The sequence below is a fragment of the Quercus suber genome, unplaced genomic scaffold (assembly GCF_002906115.3).
Source record: "Quercus suber isolate HL8 unplaced genomic scaffold, Cork oak 2.0 scaffold_427, whole genome shotgun sequence".
Taxonomy (NCBI): domain Eukaryota; kingdom Viridiplantae; phylum Streptophyta; class Magnoliopsida; order Fagales; family Fagaceae; genus Quercus; species Quercus suber.
Window position 1 is genome coordinate 527,846 of NW_027069878.1, and position 22,873 is coordinate 550,718.

At 35.7% G+C, this 22,873-nt stretch overlaps 3 protein-coding genes across 3 annotated transcripts; 1 reads left to right on the forward strand and 2 right to left on the reverse strand.

The window, feature by feature from the left end:
* Positions 1–4,252: 4,252 nt before the first annotated feature.
* Positions 4,253–8,919, reverse strand: LOC112032493 (uncharacterized). The gene is made up of 7 exons (XM_024065253.2): positions 8,756–8,919; positions 8,429–8,638; positions 7,770–7,842; positions 6,440–6,771; positions 6,152–6,293; positions 5,736–5,861; positions 4,253–4,825 (listed from the first exon to the last, which is right to left on the reverse strand). The coding sequence occupies exons 1-7, from the start codon at positions 8,784–8,786 to the stop codon at positions 4,441–4,443; spliced, it is 1,299 nt and encodes a 432-aa protein (XP_023921021.1). The 5' UTR covers positions 8,787–8,919; the 3' UTR covers positions 4,253–4,440.
* Positions 8,920–9,543: 624 nt separating this feature from the next.
* LOC112032484 (uncharacterized) lies at positions 9,544–11,921 on the reverse strand. Its single transcript, XM_065761750.1, is given in 5 exon segments — positions 9,544–10,137; positions 10,139–10,273; positions 11,110–11,235; positions 11,519–11,660; positions 11,807–11,921. Coding segments are annotated over 5 exon segments (753 nt in total). The 5' UTR covers positions 11,907–11,921; the 3' UTR covers positions 9,544–9,887.
* A 6,598-nt stretch (positions 11,922–18,519) lies between these two features.
* LOC112018492 (F-box protein At5g07610) lies at positions 18,520–20,651 on the forward strand. The gene is made up of 2 exons (XM_024051026.2): positions 18,520–20,267; positions 20,428–20,651. Exon 1 carries the CDS (start codon positions 18,623–18,625, stop codon positions 20,225–20,227), a length of 1,605 nt encoding a protein of 534 aa, XP_023906794.1. The 5' UTR covers positions 18,520–18,622; the 3' UTR covers positions 20,228–20,267; positions 20,428–20,651.
* The last annotated feature ends 2,222 nt before the right edge of the window (positions 20,652–22,873 follow it).

The following is a 22,873-nucleotide window of genomic DNA, read 5'->3' on the forward strand; positions in this document are numbered from 1 at the left end:
TTGAAACATTCTTTAGTCAAGTCATATATTATGACTAAAAAACTTTGAAGCTGCTGGCCTGTTTGTGGTTGTTGTCAGTCCTACTCAACCCGAAGGCAATCGTGTTGAGTTGGGTTGAGATGAGGATCATTTGGTTTATGTGTATATTATTTTTATTGGTAGGCTCATTACACTTTATACATCATATTTATCTAATAATTCTACCATCTTCTTTCTTTAATCCTCATCCTCTGGTTTCTACCATTGTCAATCGTTATTCACGCCACATTGTCAGTTTTCATATATTATAAAACTTTTTTAAGCTTGTAATTTCTATTTTGTTCGCCTAACGTATTAGATATTTGAATGAAAACTGATTAGTTTAATGCATTTTAGATTATCTTTAAAAAATATGTATATATTGATCCAGACAGAATATTTAATTATAATATTTAAGATAAGTGTCTAATGACCTACCAAAGAAGACTAACCTGACGAACCCAAACTAATCACTGAGTTCGTTTGGTCTAATTCGGTTAGTTATGTAATAATGGATCGTTGATTTCCCAACTCATTAAGGTTGGTTTAGATTGAAAATTCTCCTAACACAATTTGTGCACACCCCTTATATGTTATATAGATGAGAGATGATTTTTATAACAAATTATAGGTGATTGGTTATTATTAGTTCAAATTTAAACTTAACACTAGGATTATTTTTTTGCCCATTAACAACAATCAGTAACAATCTACTACTTAGGATTTGTTGTAAAAATATTGTAAAAATGTTGTAGACATATTATTTCTCTATATAAATTCTAGAATCATACATGTCACGTTAGCAAAGGTAAGTAAAAGTTTAAAATACTACCAAATAATCCCAAAGAGTTGGTCTAGTAGTTTTCAATAACTCATGCAATCCGTGAGCAGTAGCGAAGTTGAAAATTTTTCTCAAAAGAAGCCAACCCAAATGTATCATTATATGCCAATATTCTTAATTCTCTCAATATAAATGTGTAAACTTTAATCTCTCAAAATTCTTAACCAACATCTTGGAACCGTCACTAGGAGAATTTCTCTCTATAACTTCATGCGTGTGTGAGTAATTACGTAAGAACTACACGCATCTTAAAAGGGTTTCTTTAGTGAAATGTTGACATTCTCAACGAGCAAAAAGATTTGTGAAGTCATTTAGAGAGTCATCACTTGAGGTCTTTCTTAAACTTTTTTTTCTTTTCTTTTTTGGTTCTTGTTTTTGTTTTTTTGAGAACAAAGTCATCCTTAACGTTAAAGCTTGACTTAGATTATAATAGTAGGCTTTTTTGTAACACCGAACTTACCGCGCGGCATTTCGGAAACAATCTCTGTGAGATTGAGTCATGTTCACTGTTAGGTTGCTTTCTTAAGGGACTATTTCATGTTTGGGCTGCTTTTTTCTATTTGACCATAGACTTTTAGGAAATATATATATTGAAACATCAATACTTAGCTAAGAATCCTCTCTTTTTTTTTTTTTTTTTTTTTTTTTTTTTTTTAGCTAAGAAGGTTCTCTGTGATAGCAACAATCTGCTGGAACATTGTTGGAAAGTGCAATTTTAAACATCAAACCATGTTGATTTTTTTTTCTTTTATTTTTTATTTCTTATGAAACTTGTGTCCATTTGGTGCAACTTATTTTTGCTTTTAAATGTTGAAATCAATTGTTTGAATATGATATATAGGGTGAAATTTTTAAAAGGGTAAAATTGAAAAGGTACAATTTTAAAGTTTAAGACTACACTCCTAAACGATTGGTGTTGATTTGATATAACTTATTTTGTTAAAAAAAAAAAAGGGATCGAAATATAATTGTAATTAAACCAATCTCTATCATACAATTTCAGATAAGGCCCATTACAAAAAAGGGTTTGACTTGGAATTACTCAATGAATATTGAGCTTAGAAGAAAAGAAAAAACCAGTTATAGTCGTTATTTGGGCCCATACATGCATGATTTGCGCCTGTGAAACATAAGCATTATTTGACTCGTTATTTGGTCTGTAAACTATGTACATAGAAAGAAAAACAAAATATAATAATAAAAGATTCTCTCCCTAGTAGGAGTTTATTTCCTCTCGTTTGAATACGAGTTGCTCCATCCCCAACCTTCCGTTTTAGGGGTTGTATAGTTACTCTTTTGTTCCCGTTAGGAAGGAGTTAATATTTTCGGTTAAGGATCTAAGTATTCTCTCTAGCTTACAGAACTTGCAACTCACAAAAGAAGAAGAAGAAGCTATTCCTATCACTGTCACAAACTGCTTAGGCCTCTTTGACGAATGTTCCCTAAGTCTTTTTGGGCGGCTTCTCTCTGATCGGCAACAAAACCAACGTGTTCTGAAAAACACCCTTAGATCAGCATGGAAAATAGGTTTAGACATGAGAATTGTGGAAGTTGGAAATAATATACTCCAATTCAAGTTTAGATCAAAGTATCAATTGGAGTGGGTTGAGAGGTGTGGGCCTTGGAGCTTTGATAACAACCTCCTCTTACTCTGTAGATGGAAAAAAGTGTTGACTTCCACAAATATTTCTTTTACCCATTCTCCTTTTTAGGTTCAAATTTGGGGTCTTCCTTTTGAGCATATGTCACAGGAAGTTAGGGAAGAGATTGGTAGCAAGTTAGGTAGATTTACTGAAGTCGATAGGCGTTTGTGGCAATTTGATCAGGCAAAATTCATGAGAGTCCGTGTGGAGTTGGAGATTGATAAGCCACTAAGAAGGGGAGCTTATATTGCAAGCTTTGATGGTGAACGACTATGGCTTATGTTTAAATATGAAAGACTACCTACTGTTTGCTTCATTTGTCAAAAGCTTGGGCATGATAATAAACATTGTCCAACGTCTGATGTTTGGCAAAGTGCTTGCCATCAATATGAGGACTGGTTAAGGGTTGGGTGGACCGCAAAAGTGGCAGCCAAAGAAAGGAACTCGAGCAAGGACACGATCTGTGTTGTCTCTGATGAGCTTGAAGTGTAGCGAAAGACTGGGCTGGCAATTGGTTCTGCTTCTGCATGTTTCGAGGTTTTAGGTCTTGAAGGTGGGAAACAAAGCTTGGAGAATGGTGATACCTGGGGAAGCGATAACACCACATGTGCGGATCGACAACTTGCTGGTAACGTACGAGTCTTTAGTGGATCTCTAGAGCAGGTAATGAGTGAAGCGGCAGGGCAGGTTATGAGTGTTTTGGATTCTTGTGAGAAGTCACGTGATCATCTAAGGCAGGATATTTCAATTGAGCATAGAGGCTCTTTCTCTCATGGGCCAAAAGGCCCTACTTCACAAGGCCCAAAAAGCTCTATTTTTTAAGGGAGCCCAAGTACTAAAGCTCCTTTAGATAAGAATGACAAAGACAGCCCAGTGAAGATGAATGCGGCCAGTGCTGTCCAAGTAGGTGTGATTTTTCAGGGCAAAGCTAATGAAAAAGGAAAACAGATTTTGGGTAAAGGCAGTCTAAAAAAAGTTGCCCGTGCGAAAGGAAAAGCAAGCGATGATCAAACTCTTGCCCAGATGATGGAGATAGGAACAAAGCGCTTGAGAGCGAAAGAAGCTTCAGAGGAAGAGAACAACCGGGCTCCTAAGCGCTGCTAAACCAGTCTACTCGGATTTAGCTGATTCTGTCTTAGAGCTAGTTTAATTGGTTGCACTTTTCGGTGCTTAGTTGGGATCCTTGGGCTTTTCTTGTTTCTGTTAGTCTTGTCTTCTTGAAAAAGGGAGTTCAACAAGGTAGTACATAAGCTTTTTGATGGCTGGTGTGTATAAGGTTAATCTTTTTAGGTTTGGGAGGGACCTTCTTTGTTTGCTGTTCCTGCGCTGGCAGGTTAGTAGCTAGAGGTCTCTTTTCTTCTTTTTGTCTTTCCTGTTGTGCTTCAATTTCTTGTGGCAATGAATCTTTGTTCCCCATTAAAAAAAAAAAAAAAAAATTCTATGTACATGGAATTGGTTTCATTCTAATAGAAAATGTTGCTTCACCTTATAGCTAATGAATTCGATTATCATCCCTGATTAATGGACAATGACCCAAGTGGACTACACAATCACAGCACCACTCCCTATATTTCATGCAGTGTAAGATCTAAGAATTACATTAGGAGAATCGACCCAAGCCACAAAACTAAGTTGAAAAAATGTCAAGGATCCAAAGAGACACAATAAGTGACAAAGAACTAACTTTATGTAAAGAATTTCAACTTTCATTTTGCTTAAACAACATTCCGCACACAAGAACATATGAACAAAGCCCAAAATAATAGAAACCCTGTGATATATTTTAGCTTAACACACAAGTGCATCAAAGCAAACCAAATATTTACTGACAAAAGAAAATTATTGTCCCCAAAATCATAAAGGTAGAATCCAACAACTTATTGCCTGGCAAAGGAAGCAAAGATCACAGAACTCTCTTGAAGATGAAAATTTGCCTAATTACAGCTTCAACCATTCCAAGCAAGGACATAGCCCCCAACAAAACCTAGAAGGATAATAGTCCTTCAAGTAGACCTCCCTGCTAAAGCCAATAATATAAAAACTGAAGGATCGATTACGATGAGACATGGTGACACGCGTAACTGGCACAACGGAGATGGTATGCCTCTCGCATATGACTCTAGCAGAGGGAGGTACAGGTGCTCTCTCCGCAATAACTTCAGAAGAAAACTTGTTGAGGGAGAAAGAGTCAGCAAAAAAGGCAGGTGTGCATTGATATGCCTGAGTGTTGCACAACTGGACACCTTTGGCTCTGTGGAAAACTTCATCAGGAACTGATGCTGCTCCACTTGTTGCACTAACTTTTCGAGTTGAAAGTGTCTTCCTGTAACAGGATTTTGTTTTTCTCATTCATTATTCACTTTCATGCACATCCATACATGCAACAGCACAAAATCATAAGAATGCAAACTATGACAGCCATAGAAACACAATAATTCATATATTGCTCATGCTAAACACAACCCCCCACCCCTCCCCCCCAAACCTCCTCCCAAAAAAAATTAGATAACATAGAATCTGCTAAGCTAATTTACAGGTGCAGTCAGTCACTCTGGTTAAACATGAAAGGTGATATATTACAACACTAACATGGTGTGGAGGCAAATGATTTCGAGAAGAATACAATTGCCTGTCTAAAAATCATAGTTGTAAAAGAGATTATATCAAGTAAATCTCAGTCCCTATATGCTTATGGAGACAGCTTACAACTCAGACCTTAACCGAAATTATGTATAAATCCTGTGGACGCTTTGGTTTTTCTTTCAGAAACCATTTAGTCAATTAGTAGCTTTCTAACAAGAAAAAACTCCTGCCAAGAGATGATGTTCATACACAAACTACAATAAAGCATTCAATTTTTAATGCAGCCATACTGCCAGTGGGAAGTTATATAGATCCTATATGTTTCACGACCACATACAAATCACTTGACAGGGACATCTTCAAGGTTGTGCCCATATTAAAGAATGTAAACCATAACATTACTTGAAGATAATAGATAACTCATGATAGAGTGACTACCTCTAAAATATGAATTATAATGAACTAATCTTATTAAAAAAATTTACTCTTGAAAACTTTCTGAACCTCATTCATTAAGTAATGTAGGTGGGTTAGCTTATCCAAACTGATAGCATTCTGGCCTTTATAGGCAGAGTGTTTGGAAATATTTGCTTCACAAACAAGCAGCATACCATTAAACGATACTTACAAAAAATAAAATAAAAACATACCATCGAACAATGGCGACCTTGCGTGACCGAAGAGAACCACTTGTATTACATGTCTCACATTTAATTAGTCCACGAGATGCACAAGTTGCACAAGGAATCTTTCCCTTGCCATTACATTTCACACATCTGCAAAGACAAAATTATTCTGAATGAATGAACCATGAAATTTACACCACCAGAGTACCATCCAGTTCCAACACGTGAAGCTAACATCAAACTGCACTCAACAGTCAAAACTACTTTCAAATATCCTGTTTTAGTATTTATTTGGAAGTGAAGTACACGAGCAAAGCTTTAGTTAAAGACACGCAAAGAACAAAGGTTGAAGTATGACAGCATGATACTTATTTTAGAGTTTGAAACAAGATTTGACTGCATTCACAGATAGATGAATCATCAAAAAATAAACAACTCACTTTGTGTCTGATCCATCTCTATGGGCAATTAAACCTCTTCCATAACAATCAGGGCATTCAGTCATCTGATTTTCCTTAAAAAATCCAGGTTCTTGGTTTGCATTGCATGTAGGACAGACAATATTTCCCCGTCCATCACATCCTGCAAATCTCATCCAAGTTTGAGTTAGGACAAAACAATAGGTGCTACCATTAGTACCTAAGAGAATAAAATGACACAAATTTGAGTTTCTTTTACATTTAAATTATTTCTTCAGCCCAAAAAGTCTGTAATTTCAGAACCCCTACCTGAGCATTTCTCAATGGTTTCAGAATGAGGAATTTTTGCCCGTGATTCTTCGTAAGATATAAATAGGAGAGGGAACTGAGACCTTAAATCCAATTCCCAGATTCCAAGTTCAGGTCCATTATCCTTTCCATCAATATTTCCACCGAGGTAGGCCTCTGTTTCTGTTATAAGTTCCCTTTCCTCTATAAACGTATCTAGAGTTCCTACATAAACATTGCAGTCTTCAACCGTATGAATCTTCCACGTCCGAGCTGGACGACTTCCCCAGCAGCAACGATGACCAACATAATCAATGAGCAATTCTCGTATCTCTACTTCATCCAATATTTGCCTACAAAGGATTTTTGAGTTAACAGAAGTTTGCAGTTTGGCGCTACAATGTTGAACTTGATAAAGATTTCATCAAGAAAAAGAGACTTAAACAGAATAAAACAATTTAGGCATAAATGAAAGATTTAAGTGAACATGTACAAGAAGTGTAAAGCTGTCTGTGATTCATGCTTAAGCCAAGACCAGTATTTGACATAAAGCAGAAACAATAATCGGGGAAGATCTCCAGGTGGGATCTTCTACAACTTATCTCATAAAAGCACCAGCATGCTTTGGGCAGTAATGGATGAAACAAAGTGTTTTTTAACTACAACATCATGATTGGTGTAAAAGAAACAACTTATTGAAATTTCTAATTTCATATGCATGATAATGCACGTATAAATTATCTATGAAAATAAATGGCTAGAGGAAGATAAAATCCTCGTTTTTCAAGCAAAAGTCTTGAAAATAAATACAGGTTCACTAAAATTCTTGCGACCAAGCTGTTCCCACTTTGACATATGCTAATATGGCAATGAAATCGCTAAAATTCTTCTTATTCTTCTTTATCCCCAAAATTGCCTCCCCAGAAAATAAGCTGTCCTCATCCCTTAATTGTCATTCTTCCATACTAGAGACAATTTCTATTTCTTGTTTGTTCCTTGGCAAAAGTATGCTACCCCTTTTGTTATTATCATATGCAAGCACGAATACTTAGCAAAAATAATGGATGATTTTGGCCAATATAATATATGCCCCACGACACAATATGCCTTTTGGTTGTTATATGTCAAAATGAAAGAGTGCAAGACAGCTTAGAAAGAGGGAATGTCTTAAGGCTCATCTTAAGTATATCATGTCATATCATATTATGCCAGCATTGCAGCAACATGATACATACTTTTAAGATTGATCATAGGACTAACAATCTTAAAACTAGGCAACATATATAAGATCAATAAGATCACTTCCATTTAATTTCGTTACTTAATAACAGGTGCATATTATTTAAATTACCTCTGGAACTCAGCGGCGGTTCCAGTTCCACCATATTCTCCTCCATATCCACCTTGATAAACAATATCTTGCACTGCAATAAGTTACTCACAATTTAACACCCACCATAATGTGGTACAAAGTAAAAGATTCAAGGAAGAGAACAACAATTTCATTGTGTTAACGTGAAGCATAACTAATATAAACCAGCTTTAGTTGATGAGAAAACAAAGAATCATTTTATGTCAGCCTTGATTTCTGAAAGTGAAAAACTTGCTTCATAAGCCAGACTCTACTATAATCTTTGTCAAATTGAAACTTTGTATCTTAATTTCTCTTCTTTCCCTACGTTTCTTCAGCAACAACAACAACAACCAAGTCTTAGTCCCAAATTTTGGAGTCAGCTATGGATCCTTTAATGTACTAATTAAGGTCGGTCACATGTATTCTTTTCTGTGATTCTATTCTATCCACTATATGTTAATTGACTTGTCCTTCCAAAAAAAAAAAAAAAAAAACACAAATGAAACATAGAGAACAAAACAGGGCATTGTCAAACACCAAACCATAACCTTAATCTTGACAAACAAAAACTCTACTATAACTCAAAATAACGTAGACCCATTAACAAAAATTCAAAACCCATATCAGAATTAGCCAATTGAGCAACATAGGCGTACCATTAGGATCGGGCTCAGGCGAAGTAACCAAAGCGGCATGAATGGAAGGCGGGTAATGATCGGAAAAAGAACCCGCCGTTCGAATCTCTTCAACGCTGACTTCAGTGCCGGGCAACGAAGCAGTAGGAATCGCAGAACCTGTTCTTCCCAAGTACTGGTACGAGCTCCATTTTCCACCTTCTTTCTCTGTTGCCGCTTCACTTCTTTGTTCTTTCACATACAAAAAACGAAAACAAAAACCCCAAACAGAAATGTTAGAGATAAAGCTATAAAGGTTGGAAATTTAAATGCATGAGAAGTGTTTACAAGTGTGGGAATTGTGGATACCTGAGACTGATGAGAGTAGAGGCTCCTCCATGTTTTTGTGTTTGTGAGAAAGATAGAGATATGAGAGTGGACTATAAATACTGGGAAATATTTTTTTCTTAGCTGGTAAGGAAGTGGATCAAAGGTCAAGGATTATTAGTTATTACAAGACAGCGAAGCGACGATTTGGGTTTCAGACTTAACAGGACAAAAAGAGTTGGGTCCACACCCATCTGTTGTTCAAGTCGGTTAATTAACGCAGAAGAACAAGTGGGGTGGAGAATTGGTTCGGTGGATCCAACGGACCAATGCCACTGGCTCGTCCTTGTCCACAGTGTATATATAGTTTTTGTTTTATATAGGTTGGGTAAATTTATATTAGTTTTTTTTTTTACTTTATTTATTTATTTATAGATATGCTCTATTTAAATATCAAAGGTTTTTCAAAATGTTTCATTTCAACTTTATAGTTTCAGATTCTATAAAAAGCAAAAAAAAAAAAAAAAAAAAAGTTTCAAATAGTTTTATTTAAACCTTAATATAGTTTCAGATTCTATAAAAAGCAAAAAAAAAAAAAAAAAAAAAGTTTCAAATAGTTTTATTTAAACCTTATAGTTTTGTGTTAGTTTAAAGCTTATAGTTTAAACCTCAAAATTTGATAAATTTCATTTAAACCAATAACCATTTGATATGTTTAATAATGTTAATAGCAAAAATATGATAGTGGTGTAAATGAAACATTTTTATAAATTTTGAGGTTTAAATAAAATATTTGAAAGTTACAAGTTTATACAAAGTACTTCAAAATTCGGCCAAAAAAATGAAACATACCATAAACTCTACTACTCTAGTGTTTAAAAAGTAATTTACTCAATTATATTTTAAACCATATATAACTATATTCAAAAGGTGAAACATACTTTCTTAAGTTTTTGACTTTTGGAAACTACGCAAAATCTCAACAGTTTCTAAGTAAAAACACAAAACTTTATGAAGTGTAACAGAATTATAAAAAAAATAGTAGCTAACCAAATATTTACTGACAAAAGAAAATTATGGTCGCCAAAATCATAAAGGTAAGAATCCAACAACTTATTGCCTGGCAAAGGAAGCAAAGATCACAGAACTCTCTTGAAGATGAAAATTTGCCTAATTACAGCTTCAACCATTCCAAGTAAGGACATAGCCCCCAACAAAACCTAGAAGGATAATAGTCCTTCAAGTAGACCTCCCTGCTAAAGCCAATAATATAGAAACTGATCAAGGATCGATTACGATGAGACATGGTGACACGCGTAACTGGCACAACGGAGATGGTATGCCTCTCACATATGACTCTAGAAGAGGGAGGTACAGGTGCTCTCGCTGCAATAACTTCAGAAGAAAACTTGTTGAAGGAGAAAGTCAGCAAAAAAAGCAGGAATGCATTGATATGCCTGAGTGTTGCACAACCGGACACCTTTGGCTCTGTGGAAAACTTCATCAGGGACTGATGCTGCTCCACTTGTTGCACTAACTTTTCGAGTTGAAAGTGTCTTCCTGTAACAGGATTTTGTTTTTCTTGTTCATTATCACTTTCATGCACATCAATACATGCAACAGCACAAAATCATAAGAATGCGAACTATGACAGCCATAGAAACACAATAACTCATATATTGCTCATGCTAAACACCCCCACCCCCTCCCCAAAAAAATTAGAGAACATAGAATCTGCTAAGCTAATTTACAGGTGCAGTCAGTCACTCTGGTTAAGCAAGAAAGGTGATATATTACAACATTAACATGATTTGGAGACAAATGATTTTGAGAAGAATACAATTGCCTGTCTAAAAATAATAGTTGTAAAAGAGATTATATCAAGTAAATCTCAGTCCCTATATGCTTATGGAGACAGCTTACATCTCAGACCTTAACTGAAATTATGTACAAATCTTGTGGACGCATTGGTTTTTCTTTCAGAAACCATTTTGTCAATTAGTAGCTTTCTAACAAGAACAAAACTCCTGCTAAGAGATGATGTTCGTACACAAAACTGCTAGATGTTTCACGACCAAATACAAATCACTTGACAAGGACATCATCAAGGTTGTGCTTATATTAAAGAATGTAAACCATAACATTACTTGAAGATAATAGATAACTCATGATAGAGTGACTACCTCAAAAATATGAATTATAATGAACTAATCTTATTAAAAAAATTTACTCTTGAAAACCTTCTGAACCTCATTCATTAAGTAATGTAGGTGGGTTAGCTTATCCAAACTGATAGCGTTCTGGCCTTTATATAGGCACAGTGATTGGAAATATTTGCTTCACAAACTAGCAGCATACCATTAAACGAAACTTACAAAAATAAAATAAAAACATGCCATCCAACAATGGTGACCTTGCGTGACCGAAGGGAACCACTTGCATTACATGTCTCACATTTAATTAGTCCACAAGGTGCACAAGTTGCACAAGGAATCTTTCCCTTGCCGTTACATTTCACACATCTGCAAAGACAATTATTCTGATTGAATGAACCATGAAATTTACACCACCAGTGTACCATCCAGTTTCAACACGTGAAGCTAACATCAAACTCAACAGTCAAAACTGCTTTCAAATATCCTGTTTTAATATTTAATTGGAAGTGAAGTACACGAGCAAAGTTTTAGTCAAAGACATGTAAAGAACAATAGTTGAAGTTTGACAGCATGATACTTATTTTAGAGCTTGAAACAAGATTTGACTGCATACACAGACAGATGAATCATCAAAAAATAAACAACTCACTTTGTGTCTGATCCATCTTTATGGGCAATTAAACCTCTTCCATAACAAGCAGGGCATTCAGTCATCTGATTTTCCTTATAAAATATAGGTTCTTGGTTTGCATTGCATGTAGGACAGACAATATTTCCCCGTCCATCACATCCTGCAAATCTCATCCAAGGTTGAGTTAGGACAAAACAATTATTGCTACCATTAGTAACTAAGAGAATAAAATGACACAAATTTGAGTTTCTTTTACATTTAAATTATTTCTTCACCCCAAGGAGTCTGTAATTTCAGAACCCCTACCTGAGCATTTCTCAATGGTTTCAGAATGGGGAATTTTTGCCCGTGATTCTTCGTAAATGCCCTCTTCATTCTTTCTTTGTATTTCCAGCACTGTCTTCATTTTTATGCTTGCGTTGGTTGGTGTATTTATCCATACAACCGAGGAGCTTTGTTACTGCATTGGTAGTTATATATGCACTCATGTTTGGGATTGCAAGATACACATCATACTCTTTCTATTGTTAGCTTGAAGGAAAGAACTGGGTTAGTCTAGATGAATTCTTTCTGTGAATTTAGCTTAGGCCGTGGTGCTTCTTAGAGTAAGACCTGGTGAACTTGATTTTTTTTTCCCATTCTTTGGTTCAGGTAAGGAAACACATAATTAAAATTTTAATGTGTTAAAATAGAAGATCTAAAAGTTGATTCATGAAAAGATGTAAAAGTTAAGTTTTAATTTTTACAAAACCTAATTTTTAGATCTTCTTTTATTTTGAATTTTTGAATTTTTATGTTTTGAAAGGAGAGAGACATAAAATGGTAATAAAAATACAAACTTACCCCTGTTTTTAACAGAGGTGGGTAATGGAAGATAACTAGAGGTGGGTAAAGTGCTAATTTTTAAATCACAGGTAGTTAAAATGTTTTTGGAGCAAACCACAGGTGGACAAAGTGTAATTTTTTTTTTTTTTTGATAATATGCTCTACTTGTATTCATTGCAAAACAAGATGTATTTTTAAAATTTTCAAGTAAAAACAAGGCTCAGGTGTAAAATAAATTATTATTATTATTATTTTTTTGATAACAAACTTGAAAACTTTTATTAAACAGAAGAAAACATTACATCATGATGGAGAGCTTGTTCCAAGAAACAAGGATGCTCTTCCATCCACACCATAAAGTCATCAATGCCAATAGCATGTTTTGCTAACATATGGGCAGACTTATTCCCATTTCTACATACATGAGAAAATAACACTTTCCTAACATCATGGGTGGAACTTTGAATCCCATAAATAATAGGTAACACCGAAACAGGCGGAGACGATAAACCTTGAAGGGCACGAACCACATTGAGAGAGTCACCTTCCAAAATAAATTCTTGTAATCCAACATCTTTGGCAAACTCCAAACCCAATTCAAAAGCTTTGGCTTCCACCTCTAAAGGACCCAAAGGAGCGTAGATTTTTTTGCTCAAAGCAGCCACCACCAAACCATTAGCATCACGAATTATTGCACCAACCCCGAATTCATTCCTTGCTTTGAACACAGCCCCATCCACATTCACTTTGTACAACTGATCAGAGGGAGGCAGCCAACGTTGTTGAAGAACCGATTCAGTCATCCACGGTAATGCAGAAACAATAGCTTCTTGATATTCCAATAGCCACATTGAAGCATCATGACACAACTCCATTTCACTTTGCCGTTTTCCACCGTTGCGTATTTCATTCCGATTGCCCCATAACCTCCAAGCAATAGTTCCCATCAACGCAGCAGCATTTTCATCACACTGATCCACCATAATCATCCTCCACGCTAACTCCATAAAGCTGTTGAAATGAAGTGCAGAAACCGAATAAAAAAAAACCTGCACAGCTCCAAACTGTTTTAGCTCTCGGACATGACCAAAATAAATGGCCTGAAGTTTCGAGCTCTAGCAAATAGGCATCACAAAGATCTTCAGTTAACACCATATGTCGCTTGAGATTTGATTTTGTTGGAAGAATATCCCTACAAGCCCTCCATAAAAAATGTCTAACTTTATGAGGAGTTGGTAGCCGCCATAGTTTCTTCCAAAAACAGCGTAAGTGACTGCCATCCGAAGAAGAAGCACCACCAAAATTACCTGAACATTCCAAAGTAAGTTTATAGGCACTTCGTACAGTAAACATCCCATTAGAGGTACCTGTCCAAATGAGCTTATCAGCGGGAAGAGAAGAACTAAGTGGAATACTTCTTATTTCCTCCACCTCAAACGGCAAGAATAGCTGCTACAATAAATGGAGATTCTAGCACTTATTTTCTAAATCAATAAGTTCAGAAACATGAAGATCCAATGGGGAATTCAGCCTTGGGGAAACAACTCTAAAAGTTGAGGAACTTGGTAGCCATTTGTCCTTCCACACTTGCATGTTGAAGCCATTACCAATCTGCCACCTCAGTCCATGTTGCACAAGCTTTTGGGAAGCCATAATACTACGCCATACATACGATGGATTATTACCAAGTGATGCATCAACAAAATCACATGTAGGAAAATATCTTGCTTTGAAGACACGATAAACAAGGGAATTATGACCCATTTGCAATCTCCAAACTTGTTTAGCTAGTAAAGCCAAATTGAAAGGTTTCAGCTGCTTAAAACCCATACCCCCATCTACTTTAGGCTTGCAAAGATTATCCCAACTCATCCAATTTAGTTTTCTTTCATCCTGTTTTTGACCCCACCAAAAATTACGAATCATACTCGTCAATTCGTCACAGAGAGTATCAGGAAGTTTGAAACAACTCATTGTATAAGTTAGAATTGCCTGTGCTACCACCTTGATCAAGATTTCCTTACCTACTTTAGAAAGCAATTTTTCCTTCCATCCAGCTAGCTTTTTAGCAAGTTTTTCTTTTATTTCATTAAAAGTGTTGCGCTACTTTCGTCCAACCAGCAAGGGGAGACCAAGATATTTCTCATGTTGTCTAACGAGTTGAGCACCAAATCTACTTTTAATTTCCTCTTGAATTGAATGATCAGTATTAGAACTAAAAAAGAGGGAGGTGTTCGCTCTATTTAATTGTTGACCAGAGGCTCGCTCATAAACCTGAAGGATACTTTGTAGTGAGTCACATTCTTACAAGGATGCCCTACAAAATATGAGGCTGTCATCTGCAAAAAATAAATGAGATAATTTGGGCCCACCCCTACAAACCGCAATACCTTCAAGTCAACCATCATCAACCCATTTTTTAATCAAAACAGAAAGGCCTTTAGCACATAACAAAAAAAGATAAGGGGATAGTGGATCTCCCTGCCTTATTCCCCTTGATGGTACTATATGCCCATGTGGTCTCCCATTAATCCAAATAGAGTAAGTAACCGTAGAGATGCATGTCAACAATAACTTTCTCCACCTACTCTCAAACCCCAATTTCTCCATAATTTTATCAAGGCAGCCCCACTCTACCCTATCGTAGGCTTTACTCATATCCAATTTAAGTGCCATCTCCCCCTTTTTGCCACCCTTTTTCATATTGATATGATGCATAGTTTTAAAAGCCACAAAAACATTGTCTGTAATTAATCTTCCATGCACAAAGGCACTTTGAGTGTCACTGATAATAGCTGGCAAAATCTTCTTTAATCTATTTGCAATCGCCTTTGAGGCTAGCTTATAAACAACAAAAATTTAATTATTAAAAAAAAAAAAAAAAAAAAAAACCTTAGCTAAATGGCAGTTCCAAGATTTTTTTTCCAGAGAGTCAACAAAGCCAGAAATTTGTCCGGGGAGGCAAACTTTTTCCATTGACGTCCGTTTGACCAAACTTTGTTAAATTGATAATAAAAATGTTGGGCACTAACATACTTTTTACTTAATGGCAGGTTTCTAAAATTATTCTCCCTTTCATAATTAAAATTCATTATTTTGAATCTTTAATTAAAGTGTATATTAAAATATTCAAAATAATTTTTACTTTTTTTTTTCAATGGACGGAGAAAAGATTGGTTGTAGCAAGTCTTTTGGTGCTTGATAAACTTCACATTTTAATTATAAATTTATCAGTTATGTTTTTTATGAAACATGGTAAAACATTGTTAAAGAAAATCTTATACAAATTTAGAATATTCCATTATTAATATAAACAGAATGGGGGTGTTATTTTCTTCAAACTTTAAGGGAAGAAAGTGTTTTTTTCCTTCAAGTTTGGGATAAAGTATCATTTCCTCAAACCTCAAAGAAGAGGAGCGTAATTACCCTTTTATTTGTATGTACAACTTCCACATTATATACAACAATCTAAAATAATACTCTAAACACAATTTAATATACAATACAACTATATTGTACAATAGTCTAAACAAATTATTAACAATTTAAAGATCGCTAATACAACAACCATTGAATGCATAACAAAATAGAATTAAACATAAATTTTTGTCAAATTAATAATAACTTTTTATATTTATAAGTTAAATCATTAAATAAAAATATACAAAATAAAGAAGAATAGTAACACACCTAGGAGTAGGGATAAGAGTAAACATGAAACTAAGAAAAAAAAATCATTAATATAAGTTTTTGTCTTTGAAGTGTATGGTTTTTTAACCATACACGTGGTCACTCTCTTGGAATTTAAGCAATCAATAACATATTTCTTGGACTTGGAAATCTGTAGAGCACTTATCAAATTACTTTATCAGACAAAGAGAAAAACCAAGAAAACATAGAAGGGAGAAATAAATACATATCTAAATACAAATCTATTGGTTGTACTAGTGGTGTAATTTTTTGCTAATGAAAATAAAAAGTTCAAAGAAAAGCAGCTTCCTTCTGTTGTCAATGCCAAAGTAAACTAGTGTCATGGAAATAATTTTTGTTTTTTTTTAAACAAAGGAGTGCAAGTTTGAAACATTATTCTTTCTTTCTTATAAAATTAAATATTTTAAAAGTAGTGTTACTAACACAACAAATTTACAAAAAAATCACAACAAAATCTAGGTGGCAACTTATTAATGGTAGGTAAAAACCAATTACAACTTGTTGCTTAACCTTTATTGTGGAAATATTGTGAAAGTCACACTAAGAGGATCATATTCAAACTTATTTCAACTTGACTTAAAAAAAAAAATTAGGGTCAAAGTGTTCAAATTTTTATTGTAAAGGGTGAAAACAAAAGATTTTAAAAAATATTATATATATATATATATATTTGGTCAAGTTAGGGGGTTCAATTAAACTCCTGGGTTGGATATGGAGCCACCCCTGGCAAAACAATAGTGCTTCAAACGATTATAAATGATTTCCATTTGGGGTGTCTACATACTAGCTGTTAGGGATATTTTAATAAAATAATAACTTCACCATGAATTTTCACTCATTAATTGTGCTTTATTTGATCTTTACAACTGGAAGGAAACGGGCTACTACAGCAAAGGAAGTTAGGGAAAGTAACTGCCAAGGCTGAGAACGAACAGGTGTAAAATAAATTATTATTTATTTATTAAAAGATTAAAAAAAAAAAAAAAAAAAAACTNTTGGTCAAGTTAGGGGGTTCAATTAAACTCCTGGGTTGGATATGGAGCCACCCCTGGCAAAACAATAGTGCTTCAAACGATTATAAATGATTTCCATTTGGGGTGTCTACATACTAGCTGTTAGGGATATTTTAATAAAATAATAACTTCACCATGAATTTTCACTCATTAATTGTGCTTTATTTGATCTTTACAACTATTTTTTTTAATTAATAGTCTAATGAGGAGAGAGATTTTTGAATATCTCTATCATAAATACCAATGTTATGAATACCGTTTCGGAACCCATTTTGGTTTGTCTATTGGAATGAAATATTTTAGTATCAGTCTATTTCAGCGTACCGTTTTAGACCGTTTCGGATTACCACAAATAAATAAATATAAATATATAAAAATATAATATAATGGATTTAATATATTTATGTAGGGACTGGGTTTGAGCACTTCTACTATTGAGTGAGTGCACTCAAGCCTAGCTAACCAATACAATGAATTTGTAGAGAGTGGGTTCAAGAACTAGGCCCTAGTGAGGGATACAATGGCTAGGCATGGTTGCATATGAATTGAATAGCTATGGACTGGATTCAAATGTGCAATCGACGTTCTCGGCCCTCATCTTGGGAGCTTGAGGTTCTTATTCTTTCTTCAGTGATCGTTACAAAAGTTTTTCTGTTTGTTACAAGTTGTTGCATGTTCTATACTTCTAATTTTCTCCTCCCTTTTTCCGTCCCCCTTTCAAGAGGGATTCCTTACATTATATATCCCTTTCAGTTGATCTTAGCCTACATTTATTGATCTAAGCAGGTCACTACTTGAGTGCTTGTCCCATCAGCCGCCTTCCCATTCTTTCTGGGGCTGCAGAACCACAGGCTGCGCCGTTCAGGGTCATTTCCTCATTAATGCAGCCAGACGTTAGTTGTGGGCATTAATGTGGAGGTGACAGTTCATCTTGGACTTGCTCCTCACCGTGCTTCCACAGTTGACACGTTATACTTGTTCCTTCTCTTTAGATGCTCAGAGGCTGCTTTTGGTGGCCCGTTACTTCCTCCTCCCATGGTCTCGGTTGGCCGAGGATGGGGTCGTCTCTCGCAAGGTTCCTGGGCAATTTGGCTTTCACACTTTGTACTCGGGTGTTTCTTCCTCCTCGGCATGGGCCTTAGGCTTGGTATGAAGTAGGCCAGGGTTACCAGGTTCCCTGACCCCATAATAGCCCTCAAAATCCTATTGTCTGGGTTTCAGCAGCAGAGAAGAGGATTTTGACATCCTTGGACCGTGTGTGAGGTTCGTCACGTCTTATCCTCGCCAGTGCCAGTCTTTTCGACCTGTCCGAGGCGTGTTTGTCAATTCGGTAATAACACTATAAATTTTTAACCATTTATTGGAAAATAAAAATAAACGGTTTGGATTAGTCCACCTCAATCAGAAACCGACACGTATATTACCGTCTATAAATATAAAAGCAAATCCATAGATTTAAATACTTAAATTACCTTTCCGGTTTATTAAACTTCTGTTGTTTACGTTTATTTAGGTTTCTCTTCCTTTTCCCCAACCCAAAAAAGAAATATCTGCTTCTGTTTCCGCCGTTACCATGGCGGTGGAGTCAATCAAAATCACAAACACAGACACAGACACCGACCCAGATCCAGACCTTTCTCTGGTTTTGTCTTATAAAAGAAGAAAAGAAGATGATTTTGAAGAGGATCCGAAGGAATTCCCGATCTTGTCTCCATATCGCAAAAGAAGAAGATTAGAAGAAGAAGAGCCAGATCCGGATGATTCGACCCAGTTGCCTGAATTCATCAAAATCGAAGAACTGCCAGATGCTATACTGTTCGAGATCCTTTATCGACTCCCTTGCCGATGGGCTCTCCAATGTAAGTCCGTGTCGAAGCGCTGGTGTTCTGTGATTTCTCATCCTTTGTTTGTTCGCAACGCCATGCTCCACCGACACCCATTCAGTAAGTCAAACACAGAACCCTTTACTCTTGTGTTATACCATGACAAAAAGATCCTCGCTCTTCCATTTGATGAGGACTGTGGCGGTGTTGGTGACGGTGACGTTGACGGTGACGGTGACGGACTCGATTTTCTCGATTTTCTTCCCTGTATCGAATTTGCAAGAAAAAATTATCCCTTTTGCGTCGAAGCATCGTTCAACGATTTATTACTGATACGCAGCGTAGTTCTGCCGATTGTTAATTCGGGCTTTACTGAGTATTGCATCTGTAATCCTATTACCAAACAGTGGATCATTCTCCCTCGCCTTCCATACGAGGTAAATAGCGGAATTCTTTTGGTCGGCTTTATATGCAATCCAGATAGCTGTGATAAAGAGAAGGGATGTATTACCAATGGCCATTACAGTTATAGAGTGGTGCGCATTCGTTCTCCCACTCAATCAAACACTACTCAGATACGTATGCAGATCTTTTCTTCCGACACCGGTGAATGGTGCGACTCTCTTGTTTCGTCACCGCGCGGATTGAATTCCTTTGTTGGAACGCCTGCGCATGCTGGTGTTGTTGCCTGCAATGGGTTGCTGCATTGGGTAGATGAAAATGATAGAATGATCAGAGGCTTTGTTGTGTTCGATCCATTCAACAGTGCACAAGGATGCCGCTATATTGATCCACCCATTGACTTTTCCCGTGGAGAATGGGTCTCCTTTGGAGTGTTCCAAGGCCGTCTCCGGATATTCCAAAAGTCTTCTTTGCAATGCCCTCGCAGTTTTTCTGTTTGGGAACTCGAGGATTACAATAATGCTGGTACATGGTGTCTGAAATACAAAATTTACTCCGAGGACATGGTTTCAGAATATTCCGATCTCCTTAAGATGGCAAAGGAAAAGATCTCAACTGGGTCATTGCTAGCTTTCCATCCAAATGTTGGCGAAATTGTTTTTTTACAATTTCGCAAATACATTGTTTTGTGTAACATGCGGACGAGGGTATTAACAATGGCCGGCCGACTGGAAAAGCTTTTACCAGGCTACTTTGATAGCTTACCTGCAAAATATGTCTTCTTAGTTGGGCAACCATCGTGGCCAACACCAGTACCTCTCCCATTGAAGTTTGAATGCCCTTCCCCATTTTTATTCAGCGAGTTTGTTTCTAAACGTCAAAAGTTCAAGAAGCAACAGCAAGAAGTTGAGAAGTTGAGGGCAACGCCAACACCAATTCCTCTCCCAGTTTGAATGCCCTTGGTTCTAAACTACAAAACTCAAGAAGTTAGAAGTAAGTTGTTATTTTGTCTTTTAATCTTTCCTCTCCAACTTTGATGATGCTTTTAGAACTCATTTGGATTGGAAATTATATTTTTTTTTTTATAAATCCCTAAGTAAGAGCATTTTGCTTGTCTCCATCTCTTTTCCTCCATTTCCTCCATCCCATGCAGACTGTTTTCTGTTTTGAGATGACAAAGAATCAGTTATCATGAAGTTGAAGGCAGTCATATCTCTAACAGTGAAGTTTAGATGCTCAAATCATAGTTGGGACAGATTGTGGGATGTAGTGCATTGCTTTTTAGTATGCAACAAAATTTGTACTTATTCATGGCGGGCCAGCAATTCAAGTGTCTTGTTCTTTCTAAATATAATGAAATTATTGTTGACACTTAAATTTAATGAAATTTTGTTTGGGAATAATTAATTACCAATATGAATTTTGTAGCTGTACCTTATATATCTGTCTTTCTAAATTATAGTTGTTACTTTAATATAGTGAAATTATGAATTGGAATAATTAATTACCAATATGACTTTTGTAGCTGTACCTTGTATTTCTGTGAATGAAGGTTTAAAAGTTAAGTTGTAGCAATTGAGTGTACCTTATATTTCTGTGAATGAAGGTTTAAAAGTTGTGATCGGATTGTCCTTCCAAATTTCTACTAGGCAAGAGCCCCGGAGTTTTTTTTATTGATTTGTGAAGCAGGATTTTACCCTAATTTTGTCTTGTAATTAAGTTTTGGTGGTGTGTTTTGTATGTATTTTTCTTTGATTGTGAATGCACAATTTTAACTTGTTAAAGCAATGAAATACCTCCAATTTTCTGATCAAATGATGCACTACAGATTTTTATTTTCTTATGCTTTGCAATGGGTTAAATCTCATTGGTTTTCAACTAGTTTCTGCTATTCAGAAGCAGAATTCGCTTATATTTTTGGAACTTGAGGATTACGGTAGTGCAGGTGCATGGTTCATGATACAAAAAGTTTACTTCATGGACATCGTTTTAGAATATTCTAGACTTGTTGAATAGTGAAGGAACTCCAGCTGCTGCAGATTTGCTAGCCTTCCACCTACATGATGGCGAAGTTGTCTTCTTATAATTCATCAGCTCCATTGTCTTGTGCAAAATGTGGAAGAGAGTATTGAAAATGGCCTGCCAACTATGAAATTTGGGGAAAACCTTAGCTGGTAACTCCTGTTACTTTGTGTCTGTACCTGCAAGATTGATTTTTCTACTTGTGCAACCATCTTGGCCAACACCATTACTTCCCACTCCCATTAAAATTTTAATACTCTCCTGATTGTTAGCCAGTGAGGTTCTACACTACACAAGTACCTGTTTTCATAAACAACTTTTAACCTTTTAACATAAATTTCTATTTTCTCATGCATTTTGGATTACATGAATCATACTTTTGAGTCCATTGATTAAAAGAGATGGATATATATACACGCAAGGCTAACTTTCTAATCTGTGAGGATCCATAGCCCCAAAATTTGGGACAAAGCTTTGTTATTGTTGTTGTTGTTGTGTGTGTATATATATATATATATTATGTATATCTTAAGGGTTCCATGACAGTTTGTGTAGGTCTGGGTAGTTAGAATTGATTGAGACCAAAAACTAAATTGATGATTGCTCCATTGAGCAAATGTAACTATCAGTTTTAGTATGCTCTGCGTTTTCCCTTTTTTAGAGCCTATCGGTTTCTATTGTTATCTTTGTTAATGTAATAGAGCGAAGCTGGACAAGGGATGTTACATGCTTTCGAGCCTGACATGCCTACATATTCTGCCAGTATGTGAAAGTGATTTATACCTTACTTATACATGACTATATTCATGTCAGCATTTGGTGATTGGGTATGGCAATTTTTGTGTATCATAAAAATGGATGTGCATAATCTTGCGCTTTTGGTAACACCAGCAATCTTATCTTCTCACCATTAAAAGTTCTATTCCATGTGCAGGTTTAGATACCGTGGGGTGTTCTACCAGCTGCCATTCGATAATCAAATTAATTAGATTTCTAACTCTGATACCAATTTTGGTTTTCTATCAATTTGTTGTTTGGTTTAGTTTTCAACGCATCTTTTCTGTATTTAGTAATTCATTTATAATAAAAGGCCTTTCATTTGGAAAAGAATGGAAAATGGAAGTTCACATCTGATTATATCATTAAAAAGCTTCTTTAATCGTAGTACTATGATTTTTTATTAGTAAGTTAACCATGCAGTGCATGCACTCAATGAGTCTTATAATTCATGACAATACCCTCCATCTCATTATTACTTTTAGTACTATTATGGGATCACACACTTCCATTCCTTTGTACTCTATTTCTCTTCAAATTGATATACAAATTTTCTAAGCTTTTGATATTCCTGGTCTATGTTTGCTTTGTGTAGGGTTTCCTCTAATCATTAAGAAACCGAAGGATCTTATGCCAGTTTTGGTCAATTTTTTTAAGATTTATATCACTGGTTCAAACTCTATGATGCAATCATATGATTCTATGTTTGGCGTACTCCGTTCATAGATGTCTTAGTCAAATTTTTTTATCTATGGGACTAACAAGGGTAAATTTATCAACGTCCTCCCAGAATACCTGAT